The sequence below is a fragment of the Erythrolamprus reginae genome, chromosome Z (genome assembly GCF_031021105.1).
Source record: "Erythrolamprus reginae isolate rEryReg1 chromosome Z, rEryReg1.hap1, whole genome shotgun sequence".
Taxonomy (NCBI): Eukaryota; Metazoa; Chordata; class Lepidosauria; order Squamata; family Dipsadidae; genus Erythrolamprus; species Erythrolamprus reginae.
In genome coordinates this window covers 57,142,590-57,162,001 of record NC_091963.1, presented here as the reverse complement: position 1 = coordinate 57,162,001, position 19,412 = coordinate 57,142,590, and the positions used below count along the sequence as shown (strand labels likewise).

At 36.7% G+C, this 19,412-nt stretch overlaps 1 protein-coding gene across 1 annotated transcript in view; it reads right to left on the bottom strand.

Annotated features, from left to right (window-relative positions):
- Positions 1 to 19,412, bottom strand: part of SH3BP5 (SH3 domain binding protein 5) — a 124,763-nt gene that overhangs the window by 39,740 nt on the left and 65,611 nt on the right. The window contains exons 4-6 of the mRNA XM_070726436.1: positions 15,818 to 15,982; positions 13,404 to 13,534; positions 8,191 to 8,233 (exon numbers count right to left, since the gene is read on the bottom strand). Coding sequence (XP_070582537.1) covers positions 8,191 to 8,233; positions 13,404 to 13,534; positions 15,818 to 15,982 — 339 coding nt within the window. The remainder of the gene's footprint in view (positions 1 to 8,190; positions 8,234 to 13,403; positions 13,535 to 15,817; positions 15,983 to 19,412) is intronic.

Below are 19,412 nucleotides of genomic sequence, written 5' to 3'. Positions count from 1 at the left end.
CTAGTGGAAGGACCAGACTGCTCACTATTTACCTACAAATTCTGAATAAATATATATAAAGAAAAAAACCTCTTTTCCTACATTTGAGAACTTTAAAATTTGGATTATTTAACCGACGTTTTTTTTTTTTTGATTATTCTGTTGGACTATTTCCATTGGATTTCGTTTGGATTAATAGCGGTTTGTGGATTAACAGCATTTTCGTTGGATTTACTGCGGAGAGATTTCTTCCTGGGCTGAGAGAGACGGACCGACTTCATTTTAACTTCGTGAAATTAAACTGCATTTGCTTGGAAAAAGTTTTATAAATTTTCTAAAGACTATACTTTTCTTCAAAAAACGGAATACCTTTGCAGTACTCATTAAGGTGTTTCTGACAACAAATTAGATCTTCAATCAATTGTTGTTGTTTTTTTTGCGTTTTCCCTTTGATAATTTTAATTTTTGAATTTTAATTCTATATTACATTATATTACAATTGGTTCTGTTTATGCATTGCTAAATTTTCTTTTGGTCTTTGGTCCCCTGTTCCTCCTAATTGAACAATAGTTTTTAACTCTGATTGCCCCCTTTCTTCATATGTTTTTACCCTCCTTCTCACTTTGCTGACTTTTCCTTCTTATCTTTGCTGCTGTGTTAACCTAACCTTTTCCCCTTTTTCCCCTTTTCTTCTTCACATCTTCTTGATATAAATTTTGACTAGAATAATAAGAATTAATAAGTTGAGCATTAATTAGATATATTTTAAATTTTAAGTGTATTTGAAATTTAGCCTTTTATTTGAATTAGAACTTTTATTGCTATTAATTAATTGCTATTAATTTAGTATAACTGTTACTGTGGGTTTGGAATTTACAGAATCTCTTTACATACTGCTAACATAAAATAACACTAAATTTAAATCTGAAAATGTCAAGTTCTTCCACCCATACTAAAACAATCAAGAAGCAAACAACTGTTATTTCTTCCCCGCAAAGTTCACCACATCCATCTCCTGCACAGCAGACTTTATCTGCAACTATGTTCACCAAGGAAAAGGACAGGGAGAAACAACCATCTCTGGCTTCAATCCAAGAGACATTAACAACATTAAATGACTTTATGCTAAAATCTCAACAAGATGCAACACAACAGAGAGACGAAATTAAAGCAGAGATGGCGGAAATGAAAGTTGACATAGGTGAAATGAAAGACCAGATGAAGGAGATTAAGCAAGCCTTGCAAGACAACGAAGTACGAATGAAGGCAGTGGAAGAAAAGGCGGAAAAGGTGGAGAAAAGAATTGGTCACTTAGAGCAGAGGTCCCCAACCGCCGGTCCGCGGACCGGCACCGGGCCGTTGGGGGTTTTCAGCCGGTCCGCGGCGCCAGGGCCCCCTCGGCCTTTCCGCACCACCAGCGGTGCTCCCCCCGCCAGCCAGCCAAGTCCCGGCTCACCGGAACCGGCTCCTCGCTCTCCCCCCGCCGCCCACCGCGTTTGCAGGAGGTGGGGAGGGTCAGGCGGCCCGCCAAGGCCAGGAGGGACGCCGCTGCCCCCCCTTCCCTCTCTCCACCCGCCGCTGCACCTCCTTGACGCCAAGAGGAAATGCCGGCAAAGGCTTTTCTCAGCGGAGGTCTTCAATGTCGGGGGCGCACGGGCGGTTGCACGCGCTCCCTATCTCCCTGCTAGCCCACTCGGAGTATTCAAAATAAGAAAAACCTTTGCCGGCGAAGGCTTTTCTTATTTTGAATATTCCGAGTGGGCTAGCAGGGAGATAGGGAGCGCGTGCAACCGCCTGTGCGCCCCCGACATTGAATATCACCTTCGCCGGCCCCACCTCTCCTGCAAACCCCCTTGCTGAGAGCCCGGGGCGAAAGTGCTCTCGCAAAGGTGAGGCGGGCAGGGCGTGCGCGCATCACCGCTGAGAAGAACGGAGAACGAGAGTGAGTGAGAGCAACAGACAGCAAGATAGAGAGAAAGTGAGAAAGAGAGAGTGAGAGAAAGGGGGGCAGAAAGTGAGAAAGAAAACAAGAAAGAGTGAGAGAGAGAGAAAGCAAAAGAGACAGAAAGAAAACAAGAGAGAGAAAGTGAGAAGAAGAGAGAGAAAGAGGGGGAGAGAGAGAGGAAGAGGGAGAAAGAGAGAGGGAGAGGGGGGAGAGATAGCAAGAGAGGGAGAGAGAGAAAGAAAGAGGGAAAGGGGGGAGAGATAGCAAGAGAGGGAGAGAGAGAAAGAGAGAGGGAAAGGGGAGAGAGGGGGGAGAGAAAGAGAGAGGGAGAGAGAGAGGAGATAAAGGAAGAGGAGAGAGAGAAAGGAAGAGAAAGAAAGAAAGAGGGATAGAAAGAGAGAGAGAGTGAGAGATGCTCAGTGAGCCTTTCTTTGAAGTTGCCTTTCTTTCTTTCTCTTTCTTGCTTTCTTGCTTGCTCTTTTTCTTTCTCTCTTTTACCTTCCCTTCCTCTATTTCTTCTTTTCTTTCTCCTTCCTACCTTCTTCCCTTACTCTCCCCTTTCATAAGTTTCCTTGCTTCCTTCCTCTGTTCCTGTCCCTTCCCCCTTCTTTCTTTCTTTCCTTCCTTCCTTTCCTCCCTCCATTTCTTGCTTTCCTTTTCCTTCCTCCCTTCTTTCCTCCCTCATTCCCTTCTTTCACTCCTTCCTCTCTTACTCTCCCCTTTCACACCTTTCCTTGCTTCCTTTGCACCCTTCTTCTGTTCCTGTCCCTTCCCTCTTTCCTTCCTTCCTTCCCACCCTCCGTCCATTCATTCACCCATTCCTCTCTTGATCGCCCCTTTTACGGCGCCGCTGACAGCTAGCTCCCCCCCCCCCCACCGGGCCATGGAAAACTGGTCTAGCTTAAAGCCGGTCCCTGGTGCAAAAAAGGTTGGGGACCTCTGACTTAGAGGACAAAGCTGCTTCACGTTACAGAGGGTATGATGAATCAATTACACATCTGGAAATGCAACGTGCGTCATACGGACTTCGATTTCAAAACGTAATAGAAGAAAAAGATGAAGATTTAAAGGCCATTATGGCTGACATTATTGGGAAAATCCTTCAGATGGACCCAGATGACATAAAAAAAGAAATCGATGAAGTCTTCAGAATTTCTAACAGCTATATTCGCCGTTTTAATCTTCCACGTGAGATTCACATCAAATTTGTAAGAAAAAGCATGAGAGATGATATATTGCATTGGTCAAGAGCGGGACAACTACAACACCAAGGCAGAGAAATAAAAATATTAAAACAAATTCCAAGACGTGTTCGTGAGACTAGAAGAGACTACCATTTCTTGACCAAACTTCTGATTAAAGAAAACATAACTTTTCGTTGGCTTATTCCACAAGGTCTATCATTGACATGGAAATCAACGAGATATAAATTGGAGAATCTAGACCAAGCAAGAGACTTTTATGAAAACAGTGGAATATGCGAAATGGAACAGATAACAAAAGAACTGGAAGCAATGCAGGCCGAAGCCATGGGGGCACTTGCACAAGTGGAGGACCAGGACCAAGGGGCCAGAAGAAAGCAACCTCAACGCGAAACCAAGAAATACAACAAATGACTACATTGAGAGATTTAAAAATCTTTTCAGTAAATGTCAATGGACTTAATGAACCAAAAAAAAGAAAACAAATGTTTTCCAAAATTAAGAATCAAAAAGCTCAAATTGTGATACTCCAAGAAGTGCATATAAAAAAGAGTAATCGGAATTTATTGTTAAATAATAAAATTGGAAAGATGTATGCTGCATTAGCAGACCAAAAGAAAAGAGGAGTGGCAATGTATGTTGAGAGTTCTATAAATTCCAAACAACTATATAGTGATGATGAAGGTAGAATTTTGATTGTCCAGATTGATATTGAACCCAAATCGCTTGCTATTGTTTCTATATATGCCCCAAATGATGACCAAATTGCATTTTATGAAAAATTACATCAAAAAATTTTAGAATTAAATTTGGAAAATATTTTAATTATTGGAGATTTTAATGCCATAACAAATAGACAATTAGACCATTCGGGGGTGAAGAAAAGTTGTAAAAAGAAAAAAAAGAATTTATTGCCCTCAACTTTTCAAAAAATGAAAGCAGAATTGCTATTGAATGATATATGGAGGGAAAGGCATCCCCACAGCAGGCAATATACTTTTTACTCAAACCCCCACAAAATTTGGACTAGAATAGATATGGCGTGGGCTCCCAAAACAACAGCAGAGTACATACAAGACGTAGAAATAGATGTTAATACTTGGGCAGACCATAATCCAGTTATAGTCTATATGAGAAATATTAAAAAACATCGTAATTGGCAAATGAATAGAAATATTTTGAAAGAGAAAGAATATAAAGAATGGATTGAAAAGGAATTAAAAATATTTTTTGAAATTAATAAAAATACAGACACCACCCCTCAGAACTTGTGGGATGCAACTAAAGCATACATAAGAGGATTAACAATATCCTATACTGCAAAATATAATAAAGAAAGAAAAAGAAAATATGAACAATTAATAAATGAATTAAAACAACTAGAGTTTCTATCACAACAAAATGTGAAAAATAAAGACTTGGGGAAAAAAATAAATTTAATTAAACACAAAATTAGATTACAAGAACAAAATCAGATACTGGAAAAAATAAAGAAAGCTAAGCAACAATATTTTGAACATGCCAATAAATCAGGTAGATGGTTAGCATATAAACTGAGAAAACAGAGACAATCTAAATTAATTAGAAAATTAGAAGATAAAGATGGAATAATAAAATACGATCCAGAGGGAAAAGCAAATATAGTTCAAAACTTTTTTAAAGAATTGTATAAAGATGATAATATTGAAGAAGAAGCCGTATTTAAATACCTAGAGAGTGCAGAGTTACCACAAATAACAGAAGAGCAACAAGAAAAGATGGAGAGTCCAATAACAATGGAAGAACTCCTTATAGTTATTAAAAAGCAGAAAAACAACAAAGCCACGGGACCGGACGCTATCCCGGCAGAGTGGTATAAAATAGAAAATGAAGTATTGAGAAATAATATGCTCCAAATTTTTAATGAATGCAGAGTGGATGGTAAAATTCCTAAATCATGGTCGGAATCTTTGATAACTTTAATTCACAAACCAGACACACCAAAAGAAAAAATTAAAAACTATAGACCAATATCTTTATTGAATGTAGATTATAAAATTTTTATAGCAATATATGCAGACAGATTGAAAAATGTGATAAATAGCAAAATTCACTCAGACCAAAATGGTTTCCTTCCAGGTAGACAAATTAAAAATAATCTTAGAACAATTATTAATGTATTAGAATATTATGAGCAGCACCCAGACAAAATATTATCTTTAATGTTCTTAGACGCTCAAAAAGCCTTTGATAACGTGAATTGGACATTTATAAAGATACAATTAAATAAAATGAGATTCGGCCCCAAATTTGCTAATTTAATAGACGCTATTTATTCAGAACAAACGACAAAAATTATATTAAACAATGAACAATTAGAAGCGTTTAAAATAAATAAAGGAGTGCGGCAAGGATGTCCCATATCACCTCTTCTTTTCATTATGACTTTAGAAGCACTCTTAATAAAAATAAGATCAGATCCAAAGATAAAAGGTTTAACAGTTAGAAAAGAGATATATAAAGTCCAGGCCTTTGCAGATGACTTGACTTTTATAATGGAAGATCCGTTAGTCACAGCACCAAGATTAATCCAAACAATAGAACAATATGGCAAGGTGGCAGGTTTGAAAATAAATAAAAATAAAACAAAAATTATAACTAAAAACATGAGTAAAATACAAGAAAGCAATTTAGAATCTATTACTGGAATGCAAATAGTTAAAAAAGTAAAATATTTGGGAATATGGCTAACAGCCAAAACAATAACATTAAAAAATGATAATTATATAAAATTAATTAATGAAATTAAAAAGGATCTAGAAATATGGAACAATTTAAAAATATCATTTTTGGGAAGAATTGCTACGATCAAGATGAATATCTTACCTAAGGTATTGTTTTTATTTCAAGTGATCCCAATTAATCCAGGGGCTAACTTTTTTAAAAACTTAACAAATGTGGTTAAAAAAATTTTATGGCAAGGGAAAAAGGCAAGAATTAAGATAAATATGTTAGAAGACATAAAAGAGAGAGGGGGTTTTGCGCTCCCAAATTGGAAATTATATTATCAGGCAGCCGCTTTAACATGGATTAAAAATTGGATAACTTTAGAGGACATGAGAACATCAATATTAGAAGGACATGACCTCATGCTTGGCTGGCATGCATTTGTGTGGTACGATAAAGATAAAAATCATTCTTACTTTAAAAGACACACGCTGAGAAAATACTTATTTGATGTCTGGAAAGACATAAAGAAAAACCACTTTTTAACAATTCCAGATTGGGTTACCCCCTTGGACGCAATAATACATCCAAATTCCATTAATGATACAAGAAATATAAGATATAAAGATTTGTTAGACAATCAAATGAAATTAAAATCTAGAATTAAACTACAAGATGAAGGGATACAAATTGATTGGTGGCATTACGCACAGATCAGATCCAGATATCAGAAAGATAGTACACTCTACATATTTAACAAAAGTAAAAACCTGTTAAGTGAGTTAATCACTAAAAACCACAACAGAGTAATTGGAAAAATATATAAATATTTGATTACCCACAAGAATATTGAATTAACATTAAAAGATAGTATGATACATTGGTGTAGAAACATAGGTAAAGAAATTGATTTAGATACATGGGAGAAAGTTTGGATGTGTAACTGGAGAATGACAAAATCAGTTTCTTTGAAAGAGAACCAAATTAAAATGTTTTATAGATGGCATCTCCCTCCAAGTAGATTAGCAAAAATGTTCCCAAAGACATCACCTCTGTGCTGGAAATGTAAGAAAGAAATAGGATCTTATTACCATCAATGGTGGACATGTAATAAAGCTAAAATGTATTGGAAAATGATAGAAAAAATGACAAAAGAAATTACAAAGCAGAAAATAGATTTCTGGAGTTTTGTTTGCTAGGAATTACTAACCAAAATTATAAAAAAGAAATTTTGTACTTGATTATACATATTTTTACAGCGGCAAGGATTATATACGCGCAAAACTGGAAAGGGGAAGATATCCCCAAAGAAGAGGGAGTTATTGCAAAAATATTAGACTGCGCGGAAATGGACATGATGACAAGACGCTTGAATGAACAGGAAGAAACCAAATTTTACGCAACATGGAACAATGTTTATCAATGGATAGATAAGAATAAAAAAATAAAGAAAGAAGAGCAGCAATAAGTATAGATATTTTAGATGATTTTTTCTTATTAAGATTTATATTAGATTTAGTTTACATAGATAGAATAGAAATTTGTTTTTTTCTAAAGATTTTTTTTGACTTGAAATTAATTAGAGATTTTTATATGACATTAAATTTTTTACTAGATATTTTTTGTATTAGTAGCATTGAATTAGATATTCAACTGTGTATTCCTTTTTCTGTATCTGCAATTATACTTTTGAGAAGAGCAGGGATGATACATCCCTACATTGTATGTTAAATGTTTGTAAGTTTGTTTGTCATTTTAAAGAAAATTAATAAAAATATTGGGGGGGGGGGGGGGAAAAGCCTGACCTTGCTTGTACAAATCCTTTTTTTAATATAAATGTGTTTGAATTGAAATATCTGTGCATGGATTCTACTTTGTTCCAATCCGAGTAGACCCAGAGCAGAACACTCTTCACCTTGGACATATATTTCTAAGATTACATATAAAAGTCACCTTCCCATATGTACAGATTAACTTATTTTTAGGAGAAACGTTTTCATGCATTATTCAGAGCAAAACTTCCACCTCAGTGAAATATATTGTCTACATGCTCCACACTACAAGGCAAATAATGGCAATGTTCTTGGAGTGTGGAGGGAACTAGATTGTCCCTTTTTTTATAGGGTCAACTGTCCTATGAGAAGACTTACCACACTTCATGATCTGGTTCCTGTAAAGGTGATATAAAATTAATTTGAAATAAATAAATATTCTAAATGCTTGGAATTTAGTTTAAGTAAACTAAACACAGTAGTTTAGATAATGAAATACGTGCAAATAACCAAGCACAGAAATATCAAGGACCCCACACCTCAATTGACAACTATATTCTACACAAAATAAATAAAGAGTACATACCTCTAATTGTACATAATATTTTGCTTTGAGTTCAAAATAAGGCCTATAAGGATGAGAATATAATAGCATTATTACTTATTACATTATTATTATTATTACTGATAGAACAACAATGTTTCCCTTTTAATCCTAATCCATCTACCAATCTGTTGATATAAAAAAAATCTAGCCATCCTATCACTTCAATATATGGAATTTGTTTATACTAAATTTATACTGTGCTAATAAATTTATATGACACTCCTACCTACCCCAAAAAACCCTAATAATTTCATTGGGCTTCAGGGTGGGCAATAAATAAATATACCTAAACTTAATCTATATATGACAGCACACAGATTCTATTTGAGAATTTCTATTTCTATTCTCAAATAGAATCTGTGTGCTAATAATAGAATAGCGAGAGTTATATAGCGATGTTGATGAAGACATACAAGGCATCCCACTATCAAAGCAAAGAGGAGTAAAACACTAGATTCAGAATATCCAGATAATATTCAGAAGTGATTCAAATAGATACTTTATTGAACTACATGAAGGAGGAAGTATACAATAAAGTTTGCAAAAATCTGTTATTATAGCCAGCCTTAATAAAAGTAGCTCAAGCCTTCTTATAGAGTTGTCTTCTTGAACTAATCTACCTCCTAATGGGTGTGGCAGCAAGGAGTGAAGCCTGGAGAATGTTGGAAATTTTCTGCCTCTAACAAGCAAGATCAAATTCAAATAAAACCTGATCTATTTTGCCCAGTTACTCAGGACCACTTAGAGCAGATGGCAAATCTTTTTTGGTTCACATGCCAAAAGGATGTGTATGCATTTGCTGGCATGCATGCATGTGCCCACACCCATTTTCTCCCCCCCCCCCAGGTATGCATACATACCCTGTGCTATCCCTGTGCATGCACACAATTCCCCACCCCATCCCTGTGCATGTGTACAAGCCTCAATGAAAAAACGGGCAAACCAAAAGTTTGGAAAAATGGACTTCCGTTTTGTTTGATGTCTGTTTTTTGCACTCTGGAAGGTTCAGGGAAGCTTCCTAAAGCCCCTGAGTGAAAAACAGCACAATGGGCAAAGTGGAAGTCCATTTTTTTGAACTTCCAGTTTGCCCATTGGGTGGTTTTTTGCACTCCGGGGCTTCAGGGAAGCTTCCCTGAACTCTCTGGAGGATGAAACAGCCTTCCTGAAGGCTGAAAATCAGCTGCCTAGTGCATGCATGCACACTGGAGCTGACATAGGGAAACACCTCCTGTGCCCTCTGATATGACTCCACATGCTATTTGTGGCATGCATGCCAAAGGTTCGCCATCATGGACCTAGAGGCTTCTGATCCTGAATTTGAAAACCCATGGATTAAATCAGGTGGATTCCTCCCAGTTCAGACCAGTTCACCTGAACCAATAACAGCCCGCTGGTGATGTCACTGAGCCGGATCGCTTGGTGCTGGTCCATGGGCACCACCATCTTTTAAAAAATTTTAAATTATTTTTCTCTATTATTTTCTTCTGAGCATGTGCAGAAGCTGAGTTTATGGCACTGCTTGCAGTCACCATCTTGTTTTCGTCTTTCATTTTTTCAATTTTTAAAAATTTATCTTATTATTTTTCTGAGCATGTGCAGAAGCCAGGTTTCCGGCATTGTGTATGCTTTTGCCATCTTGAGGAAGCAAACTGACAGCGAGGTAAGTTAGAACCCACTCCTGCTCGGATTCCCTCAACTTTTCAGGCCCAGAAAGAGCTGAAAAATGCCCTTCTCATGTTTTGTAGCCATGCACCATTTTCTGCCCTTGCCTCCTTCTGAAAGCAAAAGGGAGTGAGGGAGAAGGGGAGAAGGATCCAGAAGTGCGAAAGGATTGGGAAGAATGAGGATGAGGTGGGTTTCCCAGCTCAGGGAAATCTTGAAGAATCCAGAAGATGCCTGGATTGCTTTTACCCCCACCCCATCCCACTCCATTCCCAAGCTATCTGCCTGCAATCGTGTATCTATTAAGAGTAAATCCCACTAATAGCCTTACTGCCAAGTAAACTTTTTAAAGGTTAGTCCCGTTCTTCCCTTTCCCCTTTTTCCTTGAGGTGCTTTTATTTCTAAAGCCTCCTCTCAGTCCACTCTTTCCCCCTAAAAACAGAGCTCTTGATCCGAAGCAATTGGTGTGATATGAAAGCAAGATTGAAAGTTGAGCTAATTTATAAGGAAAATAAATAAGTTCAGCGCAAACCACACTAATATTCCAAACTTAATGTCTGGTTAAAATGGGTTTGACTTCTACTTCCGTTAGTACAGTCTAGCAGACACTGAAAAACAATGCTGTACTACAACAGAAAAAAACTACCAAAGTATTGAGATGGTTTCATTTACCAGCCTCAAACAATAATCTTCCTACTAATATAATCTGACTAAGATACGCTTTTAAACAATCCTGAAAGGCACTTGAAACACAAGATAGTAGAACTCAAACTGAAAAATGAAGCTCCAAATATCAGGGCACAGCACAATTCATCACGTAAGATAGTGGCTAAGCCATAATGTAGTTTTCCTGTGGTTTTGTTAAAACCACAATTAAACTATATTTAATCCTCATTGATGAAACAAACCAATGATTAAGACCACCAGTCCAGAGAACTCATAGCTGTTAATTCAAATTTACAGAAGATTTTATGAAGAACTCTTTAAGTAAGACTTTTAATCTCTACCTGGCTATGTTGCAGACCACTGAGGAATAGCAATAAATCTGTGAGTTGTTTTCAACTAACCTTTGGCCTTTTGATCCAAAAATAACCCCAGTTTTTGTCTATCACGTCAACTTTTTAAGCTACAGGATACTTTCAAAAGTCATACAAATTGTGCACACATAAAGGAAAGTGAAGTGAAAACTTACCAAATATACTATTTAAAAAGAATAATTTTATTCATATAAAGGCTATAAAAAGTTAATTCAAGTTAAATTGTGTTCATACGAATAGTTGTTTTTTTATTGAATGGTAATTATACATATTAAGGTAAAGATTTTCACTTATAGATTTTTCTGTGGACATTCTCGCTTGATGCTCCAACAATAGTCAGCCATTAAATGTACATCCCATTTACCTTGATACCGTGTCTCCATGACCTTCAAATCTTGGTGGAATCACTCACCCTGTTCATCACTGACTGCATCAAGATTTTCGGGAAGTTAACAAGATGGTTATGTGAAAAATGAAATTTGATGCTCATGTTGCCTAATTAACTATCATATATATATATATATATATATATATATGATAGTTAATTAGGTGAAGAGAAAAAACTTGATGTGATAGAAGAAAACTAACTATAGTTTTGAAATCACCTAATTAACTATAAAAAAGCTCAAAAATAAAACTCAACAAATTGTGTTACAAATTGTTTCCCAGTGATTTGCACTGAATCACACACTATACAATCACTTACATCCTCTAGAGATCACAGAAAAGAAAGTGAAAGATCTATTTCACAGACAGAAGCCTGGAAAAGTACCAGGCCCAGACAAGATAACTCCTTGCTTAAAAGTCTGTGCTGACCAATTGGCCCACATCTTCACTCAAATCTTCAACAAACCACTAGAATTGTGCTATGTTCCTTGCTGCTTCAAATGCTCTACTATCATCCCAGTGCTGAACAAGCCCTCCACCAAGGTCTGAATGACTACAGACCAATTACTCAAACATCTGTAGTTATAAAAACCTTTGAAAGGCTAGTGATGTCCCACTTGTTAAACCCCCTGCAATTTGCCTACCAAGCAAATAGATCGACAGATGATGCTGTTAATATGGCTCTTCACTACATCCTACAGCATCTTGAATCTCCAATGACCTACACGAGGGTCCTCCTTGTAGACTTCAATTCAGCATTCAACACCATCATACCAGATATTCTCTTAACCAAACTAAATCAGCTAGCGATACCTGAACACATTGTAGGTGGATCACAAGCTTCTTAACAGACAGGAAGCAGCAGGTGGAGCTAGGAAAAATCACATCAGATACATGTACAATTAACACAGGTGGCCCCCAAGGCTGTGTACTTTCACCACTTCTCTCTATACACCAATGATTACGTCTGAAACAATTCATCTGTTAAACTACTGAAGTTTGCAGATGATACAACAGTGATCGGACTCATTTGAGACAATGATGAACCGCATACAGACGGGAGGTTGAACAACTAACCTTGTGGTGTGACCGGAACAATCTAGAACTGAACATACTCAAAACTGTAGAAATGATGGTAGACTTCAGGAGAAACCCTTCCAACCTTCCACCTCTCACAATACTAGACAACACAGTATCAACAGTAGAGACCTTCAAATTTCTAGGTTCTATCATATCTCAAGACCTAAAATGGTCACCTAACCTCAAAAACATCACCAAAAAAGCACAACAAAGAATGTTCTTTCTGCATCAACTCAGGAAGTTCACACTGCCAAAGGAGTTGCTGATACAGTTCTACAGAGAAGTCATTGAGTCTGTCATCTGCACCTCTATAACTGTCTGGTTTGGTTCTGCAACCCAACAAGACTGACACACACTTCAGAGGATAATCAGAACTGCAGAAAAAACAATTGTTGCCAATCTGTCTTCCATTGAGGGCCTATATACTGCAGTCAAAAAGAAGGCTGTGAAAATATTTACTGACCCTTCGCATCCTGGACATAAATTGTTTCAACTCCTACCCTCAAAACGTCGCTAGAGCACTGCACACCAAGACAACTAGATGCCATCACTACTAAACAAATAATTCCCTCAACACTGTCAACCTTTTACTAAGTCTGCACTTCTTTTTCTACCAGTTTTTTCCCATCATTCCTATCACCCATTTCTTCCCATTTCAGACTGTATGACTATAACTTGTTTCTTGTATCCTAAGATTTTTATTAATATTATTTCTTCATTGCTTATTTGACCCCTATGACAATCATTAAGTGTTGTACCTCATGATTCTTGACAAATGTATATTTTATTTTATGTATGCTGAGAGCATATGCACCAAGACAAATTCCTTGCATGTCCAATCACACTTGGCTGATAAAGAATTCTATTCTATTCTATACTGCTGAGCTGTAATCCCATTATTTACTTTTGTAATTCAAGGCTGCCTTTGATATTTTCCATGGTTTCTTGTGGTTCTGTTTACATAGGTTAGAAAATCACTCAACAATTATAGCATCACATGATTCTTTGGAGATTCTTTAAACTTACTTGGATTTGTTGATAGCTCTTTTCAGCTTCTTCTCCAACTGTTTCATTCTGCCCATGGCAGCATTGTATTTGGCTGCTGTTTCTTTATGTACATGTTCACTTCTAGTTTTTGTCCGCTCTGCTTCCATAACCTTTAAAAAAGCATTATGAATTTTTTTTTTTGAGTTTAAGCTACTACAGTATATGCAAAGCTTGGTTTGTTTTTAGTAACAGTATTCCTCAAATTTCTAAGTGATATCTGGCAAAATAGCACAACCACATAGAAAAAAGAGGACTCAGTAGAATCTGCGTTATAAATATTTTGCTATTATTTATTAAGGTTAGCAATATGCCATTGACTATACATTAGTGTTACAAAATGCAAAAAATTAGAAACTCCCAGGTAAATTATGGAATCATGGAATCACTGAATTTGAAGTTTGTTTAAATTACTATTTCAAGGTCTTTCTAAAAAGATTTTTCTTTTTAACATGGGCTATTATTAAAGATAAAATTACTGGGCACATAGAAAAGCAGGCATTGCTGAAAGAAAATCAACATGGTTTCTGCAAAGGCAAATCATGCCTTACTAACTTGTTAGAATTATTTGGGGGTGTAAATAAACACATAGATAAAGGGGAGCCAGTTGATATTGTATATCCTGACTTTCAAAAGGCTTTTGACAAAGTCCCTCACCAAAGGCTCCTAAAAAAGCTCTTCAGCCACGGAATTACAGGATAGGTCTTGTCCTGGATTAGAAACTGGCTAAATTGTAGGAAGCAAAGGGTGGCAATAATTGGACAATTCTCTGGATGGAAAGAAGTGGGAAGTGGTGTACCCCAAGGTTCAGTTTTGGGACCTTTACTTTTTAATTTATTTATTAATGATCTGGATGTAGAAGTAAATAGTGAGGTAGCAAAGTTTGCTGACGACATTAAATTGTTCCAGGTAGTGAAAAGTTAAACTGATTGTTGGGAGCTCCAAAAGGATCTCTCAAAATTGAATGAGTGGGCAACAAAGTGGCAAATGCATTTTAACCTAAACAAGTGCAAAGTTATGCATATCATGGCAAAGAACCCCAATTATACCTACCAACTGATGGGGACCAAGCTTTCTGAGATAACCCAAGAAAGGGATCTTGGGATTTTGGTGAACAGCTCAATGAAGATGTCAACCCAGTGCGCAGCAGCAGCAGCAGCAATAAAAAAAAGCAAATTCCATGCTTGGCATGATTAAGAAGGGAATCAAAAATAAGTTATTGTATTGCCTCTTTACAAATCGATGGTGAGACCACACTTGGAGTATTGTGTACAGTTCTGGTCACCTCACCTCACCTCACGAAGGATATAATGGAACTGGAAAAGATGCAAAAAAGGGCAACAAGTATGATCAAGGAAATGGAGCACCTCCCTTATGAAGCCAGGTTACAACGCCTTGGTCTCTTCAGCCTTGAAAGACGGTGTTTAAGGGGTGACTTGATAGAAGTGTATAAAATCATGCATGGGATAGAAAAGGTGGATAGAGAAAAAGTATTTTCTCTATCACACAATACTAGGACAAGGGGGCACTCCCTAAAGCTCATAGTAAGAAAGCAAGGACAAATAAAGGGAAATATTTCTTCACCCAGAGGGTTGTTGGTTTATGGAATTCACTTCTAGAAGAGGTTGTGACAGCTGTCAGCCTTGATAGCTTCAAGGCAGGATTAGACAGATTCATGGATGCCAAGTGTATCGGTGGTTATTGAAACGGATGTCCATGTGCCGTCTCTATGTTGGTTGAGGCAGGCAGGATTCCCTTGAGTACCATTTGTTGGGGGTCAAGGGAAAGGGAGGATTTTGCCTTCTCTTTCTGCTCAAGATCCCCATGTACAATGGGTGGGCCACTGTGTGACACAGAATGCTGGACTCGATGGGCTTTGGCCTGATTCAGCATGGCTCTTCTTATGTTCTTGTGTTTTTATTTTCCTACCAAAAAAAGCTGCTTTCATTTAATCATAAATAATGCCCAAAGCCTGATTAATATTAAACAATGATTACAAATCAATCCCCCTAGCTTTCTGAAGATAACCATAATGCTTGGAAAATAGGGGGGGAAATGATGACCAGCAGCAGTTGGATGGAGTCAGTTTTGGTAGCTATTGATGAAAGACCTGAAGGAATAAGTTATACGTCTTTATTTGTGCAGTAGCAAGCTCATTGTATATCATTCATGGACAGATTCAGCCTTTTTCTACATCTTACTAACTTGTAATTGTTTACTTGTTTTAGAAGTTAGAAAGTTACATACAAATAGCCTTACTGCTTTTGTCCTGATATCTATGATTAAACTTCCCTGAAGTAGGTGATAGAACTTGTGCAATATTCTGTAAAGTATTAATTCTGTCTCCTTGCCTAAAATGCTTTAAAACTTATAGCAAGAGTAGTAATACAACGTACCCGCTGGGTGGCATGATTGAGCATTTCTTGCCATGCAGAATCAAATTGACGTTTATCATCTTCCAGCAGCCTCTGTTCTGCAAGAGAAATGGTTTCCTTAGCAGCCTGTAGCACTTCTGTGGCTCTCTGAAAATCCTGTGTTGCTTTCTGAGCTTCTAACTGAGCCTGCAATGAAAGATTAAATTAGTCTACTACTTTAGAAGGAAAGGAACAATTCAAAGTCCAAGCGTTCGCGGACGACATGGTCTTTATATTAAAAGATCCATTAAAATCAGCTGTAAATCTGATAAAAGAAATGGAGAAATTTGGTACTGTGGCCGGCTTAAAGATAAACAAAGACAGAACCAAGATAATAACCCAAAATATGACATTCAACCAAATAAATAAACTTGAACAAATATCTAAACTTAAAACCACAAAAAAATAAAATATGTAGAATTATGGATTACGGCAAATTGTAGCACAATTAAAAAGGATAATTACGACAAACTTACTAACGATATAGATAAAGACCTCAACAGATGGACAAAGCTACCTCTCTCACTAATGGGGAGAATTGCTACGATTAAATCAAACATACTTCCATGTTTTCTGTACTTATTCCAAACTGCCCCAATAAAATTAAATAAATCCTTTTTTTTAATGTCTGAACAAGAAATTCCGCAATTTCATCTGGTCCAAGAAAAAGGCGAGGATAAAAATTAAATGTCTTCATGATCACCGCACAAGAGGGGGATTTGGACTTCCAAATATGGAGTTATATTATAAAGCCTCAATTCTTAATTTAACTAGAGAATGGATAACACTCAAAAACAGAAGATTATTAATATTAAAGGGCTATGACCTTTTGACAGGATGGCATGCCCTCTTAACAACAGATCCACACAAAATACCCTTATATTGTAAACAACATTATATCCGTAAAGCCTTAATTGATGTTTGGCAACATATCAGGAAGAACTATTATTTATCCATCCCAAAATGGATATTATCCCCAATCGAAGTCATTACTTATCCCAATGTCCTTCCTCTTAATAAGATAAATAACCTATGAACACTTACTAGATACTAATAACAATTTAATTTCTAAACAAAATCTTTTAGAAGTGGGATTTAATTTTGACTGGTACCAATATATCCAAATACAAACCATCTATAATAAACATAAAAATAAATTTGGATTCCAAAAAAACAATACACTAGACAAGATTTTATTTGGCCCACACAAGAAAAGAATATCCAACGTATATAATAATTTATTGCACTATCGAAGAATCCATTAAAACCTCAATGATTGCTTAGGCTCAAAATTTTGGATATACTATTCATTTGAATGAATGGGAAAAAAATTGGAAATATACAATGGCCACCACCCAGAAAGAGAATCAATATAAAATGTTTTACAGATGGCACTTGCCTCCAGCTAGGCTTGCCAAAATCTACCCAAATATATCCCCAAAATGCTGGAAATGTAAACAAAAAAACCGAACCTATTATCACGCCTGGTGGACATGTGAAATTGCTAAAGCCTACTGGCAAAAACTTAAAATAATCATAGAACGAATTACCTCTCTAACTATCCCTCTAAAACCAGAACTATTCCTTTTGGGAATATCTAGGCAAAATATTAACAAGGATGACTACTATATTATGATTCCCATTCTAACTGCCGCAAGTGTTTTGTATACGCAGTATTGGAAACAAGAAAAAATGCCAACTATGCTAAACCTTTTAATTAAAGTTATGGACTATGCAGAAATGTCCAAACTAACTATGGAAATACAAAACCGGGAGGCTACAGATTTCTACCAAACCTGGGGCAAATGGTACAATTGGTTAAGAAGAAGAAAATATCTGCAAACTCTACAAAAAGGAGATAATCCAACAAATTACCATTTTAATGATTGATAAATATCAACTAATACATTACTATCCATATACACCGTAAATACCATATGTGCAACATTGCAAGATCAAAATCATCTACTCCCAAAAATAAACAACAAAAAACCCCCCTACTACAGTATATATATCTTAAGGCAATAAGATGGGACTGCATACACCAACTACGTCATTAAACATACGTCGTACTGAGCCATAGCACCAGCCAAGCTGCTGGTCCTTCTTTACTTATTCTCTATACCCCCTTCCTTGACTCTACTTCCCCTCAACATCTTTTTCTCTTTTCTCTGTCTATTCTTTTCTCTTTTTTTCTTAATTCTTCTCTACTTCTTTCCTTACTGTTGAAAATTCCTCAAACAATACCTGATGTTTATCGTAAAGATTACTTGATAAACCATAATGCATAACCTTACTATTTCTGTTTGTTCTTTCTTTTCTTTTCTAGGACTAACGTCCCTGTTCTAGGGGGTCCAAATGTTAGCCTCACTGTTTATTTTATTTTTTATTTTTTATTAGAGTTGAAAGGGACCTTGCAGGTCATCATGTCCAACCCCCTGCTCAAGCTGTGTTTCATCCTTCAACTATGCTTCATTAGAAACGGGGGTGGGGGTGGAGGGAGGTGTTTGGGATTTGGGAGGGGGGAAGTCTGCGGGAAGAGTCCAAGAAAGTTTCATTTCTCCTGAGAAGGGGTGATAAAATGGTGTGCATTCCAAAAGTATGGCACACTGGTTAAGATGCGTCCATCTGATGAAGATGGACAATGGGGATTGGGTAAAATGTCAAGGGGATATTGGGGTTACTTTGCAATAGACATCTCTTGCACCTTTTTCCTCAGACTTTTCTTTTCTTTTGATCATTCACTTCTGATTTAGTAAAGATGACCTTAGAAGTTCAAAATGGACTCTGAGCTTTACTTTTTCTAAATTATGAGCGAAGCAAACCTGACAGGATCTTGGAGACTAGCAGCAGATCCTTAAATCATAGAATAGCAGGATTAGAAGGGACCTTGGAGGCCATTTATCCAACCCCCTGCTCCGAGATCTTATATTATCAGGATTATTTTGGTGCTTCTAACAGAGAGGAAAAATACCAGAAAGAAGTTTACTAGGACATGGCTATCATGCAGAAGAAAGCAGAGATGGTCCTTGATTTATGACCACAATTGAGCCCAAAATTTGGGTTGCTAAGCAAGAGTTTTAAATGAGTTTCACCACATTTACTCAATCGATGACATCTCCTGGCTCCCAACAGTCACGTGCAGGCTAGGGAAGAACATCTGAAGGTATGTTTAACATTCTAATGTTCAGAGGTTATAGTTAAACGTGTGGCTGAAAGTGGACTCTGGGTGTGTTTTTCCAAATGTAGTAAGTGTAATTGAATATGTTTAGCTTTAAAAGAACTCTGTATGGGGGGGTGTGTGTAGGTGTGGGTATATATATGTACATACATATATAATATATATAATAGATAATGTATTTTTTTCTAGATACACTATACCAGTGGGTCCCAATGTGGGCCCACACCACACAGGGGGGCAATTTAATTGTTAATGTGAGCAATTGGAACCTTGTTTAAAACTTTTAGGCATCTTCTTGAGTAGAGTTCACTTTTTGAATAGTAAGAATTATATGTCGCGGGGAGGGAGGCATCAGGATTTTAGAAATGCTTAGGGCACAGCCAAAAAAAAAGGTTG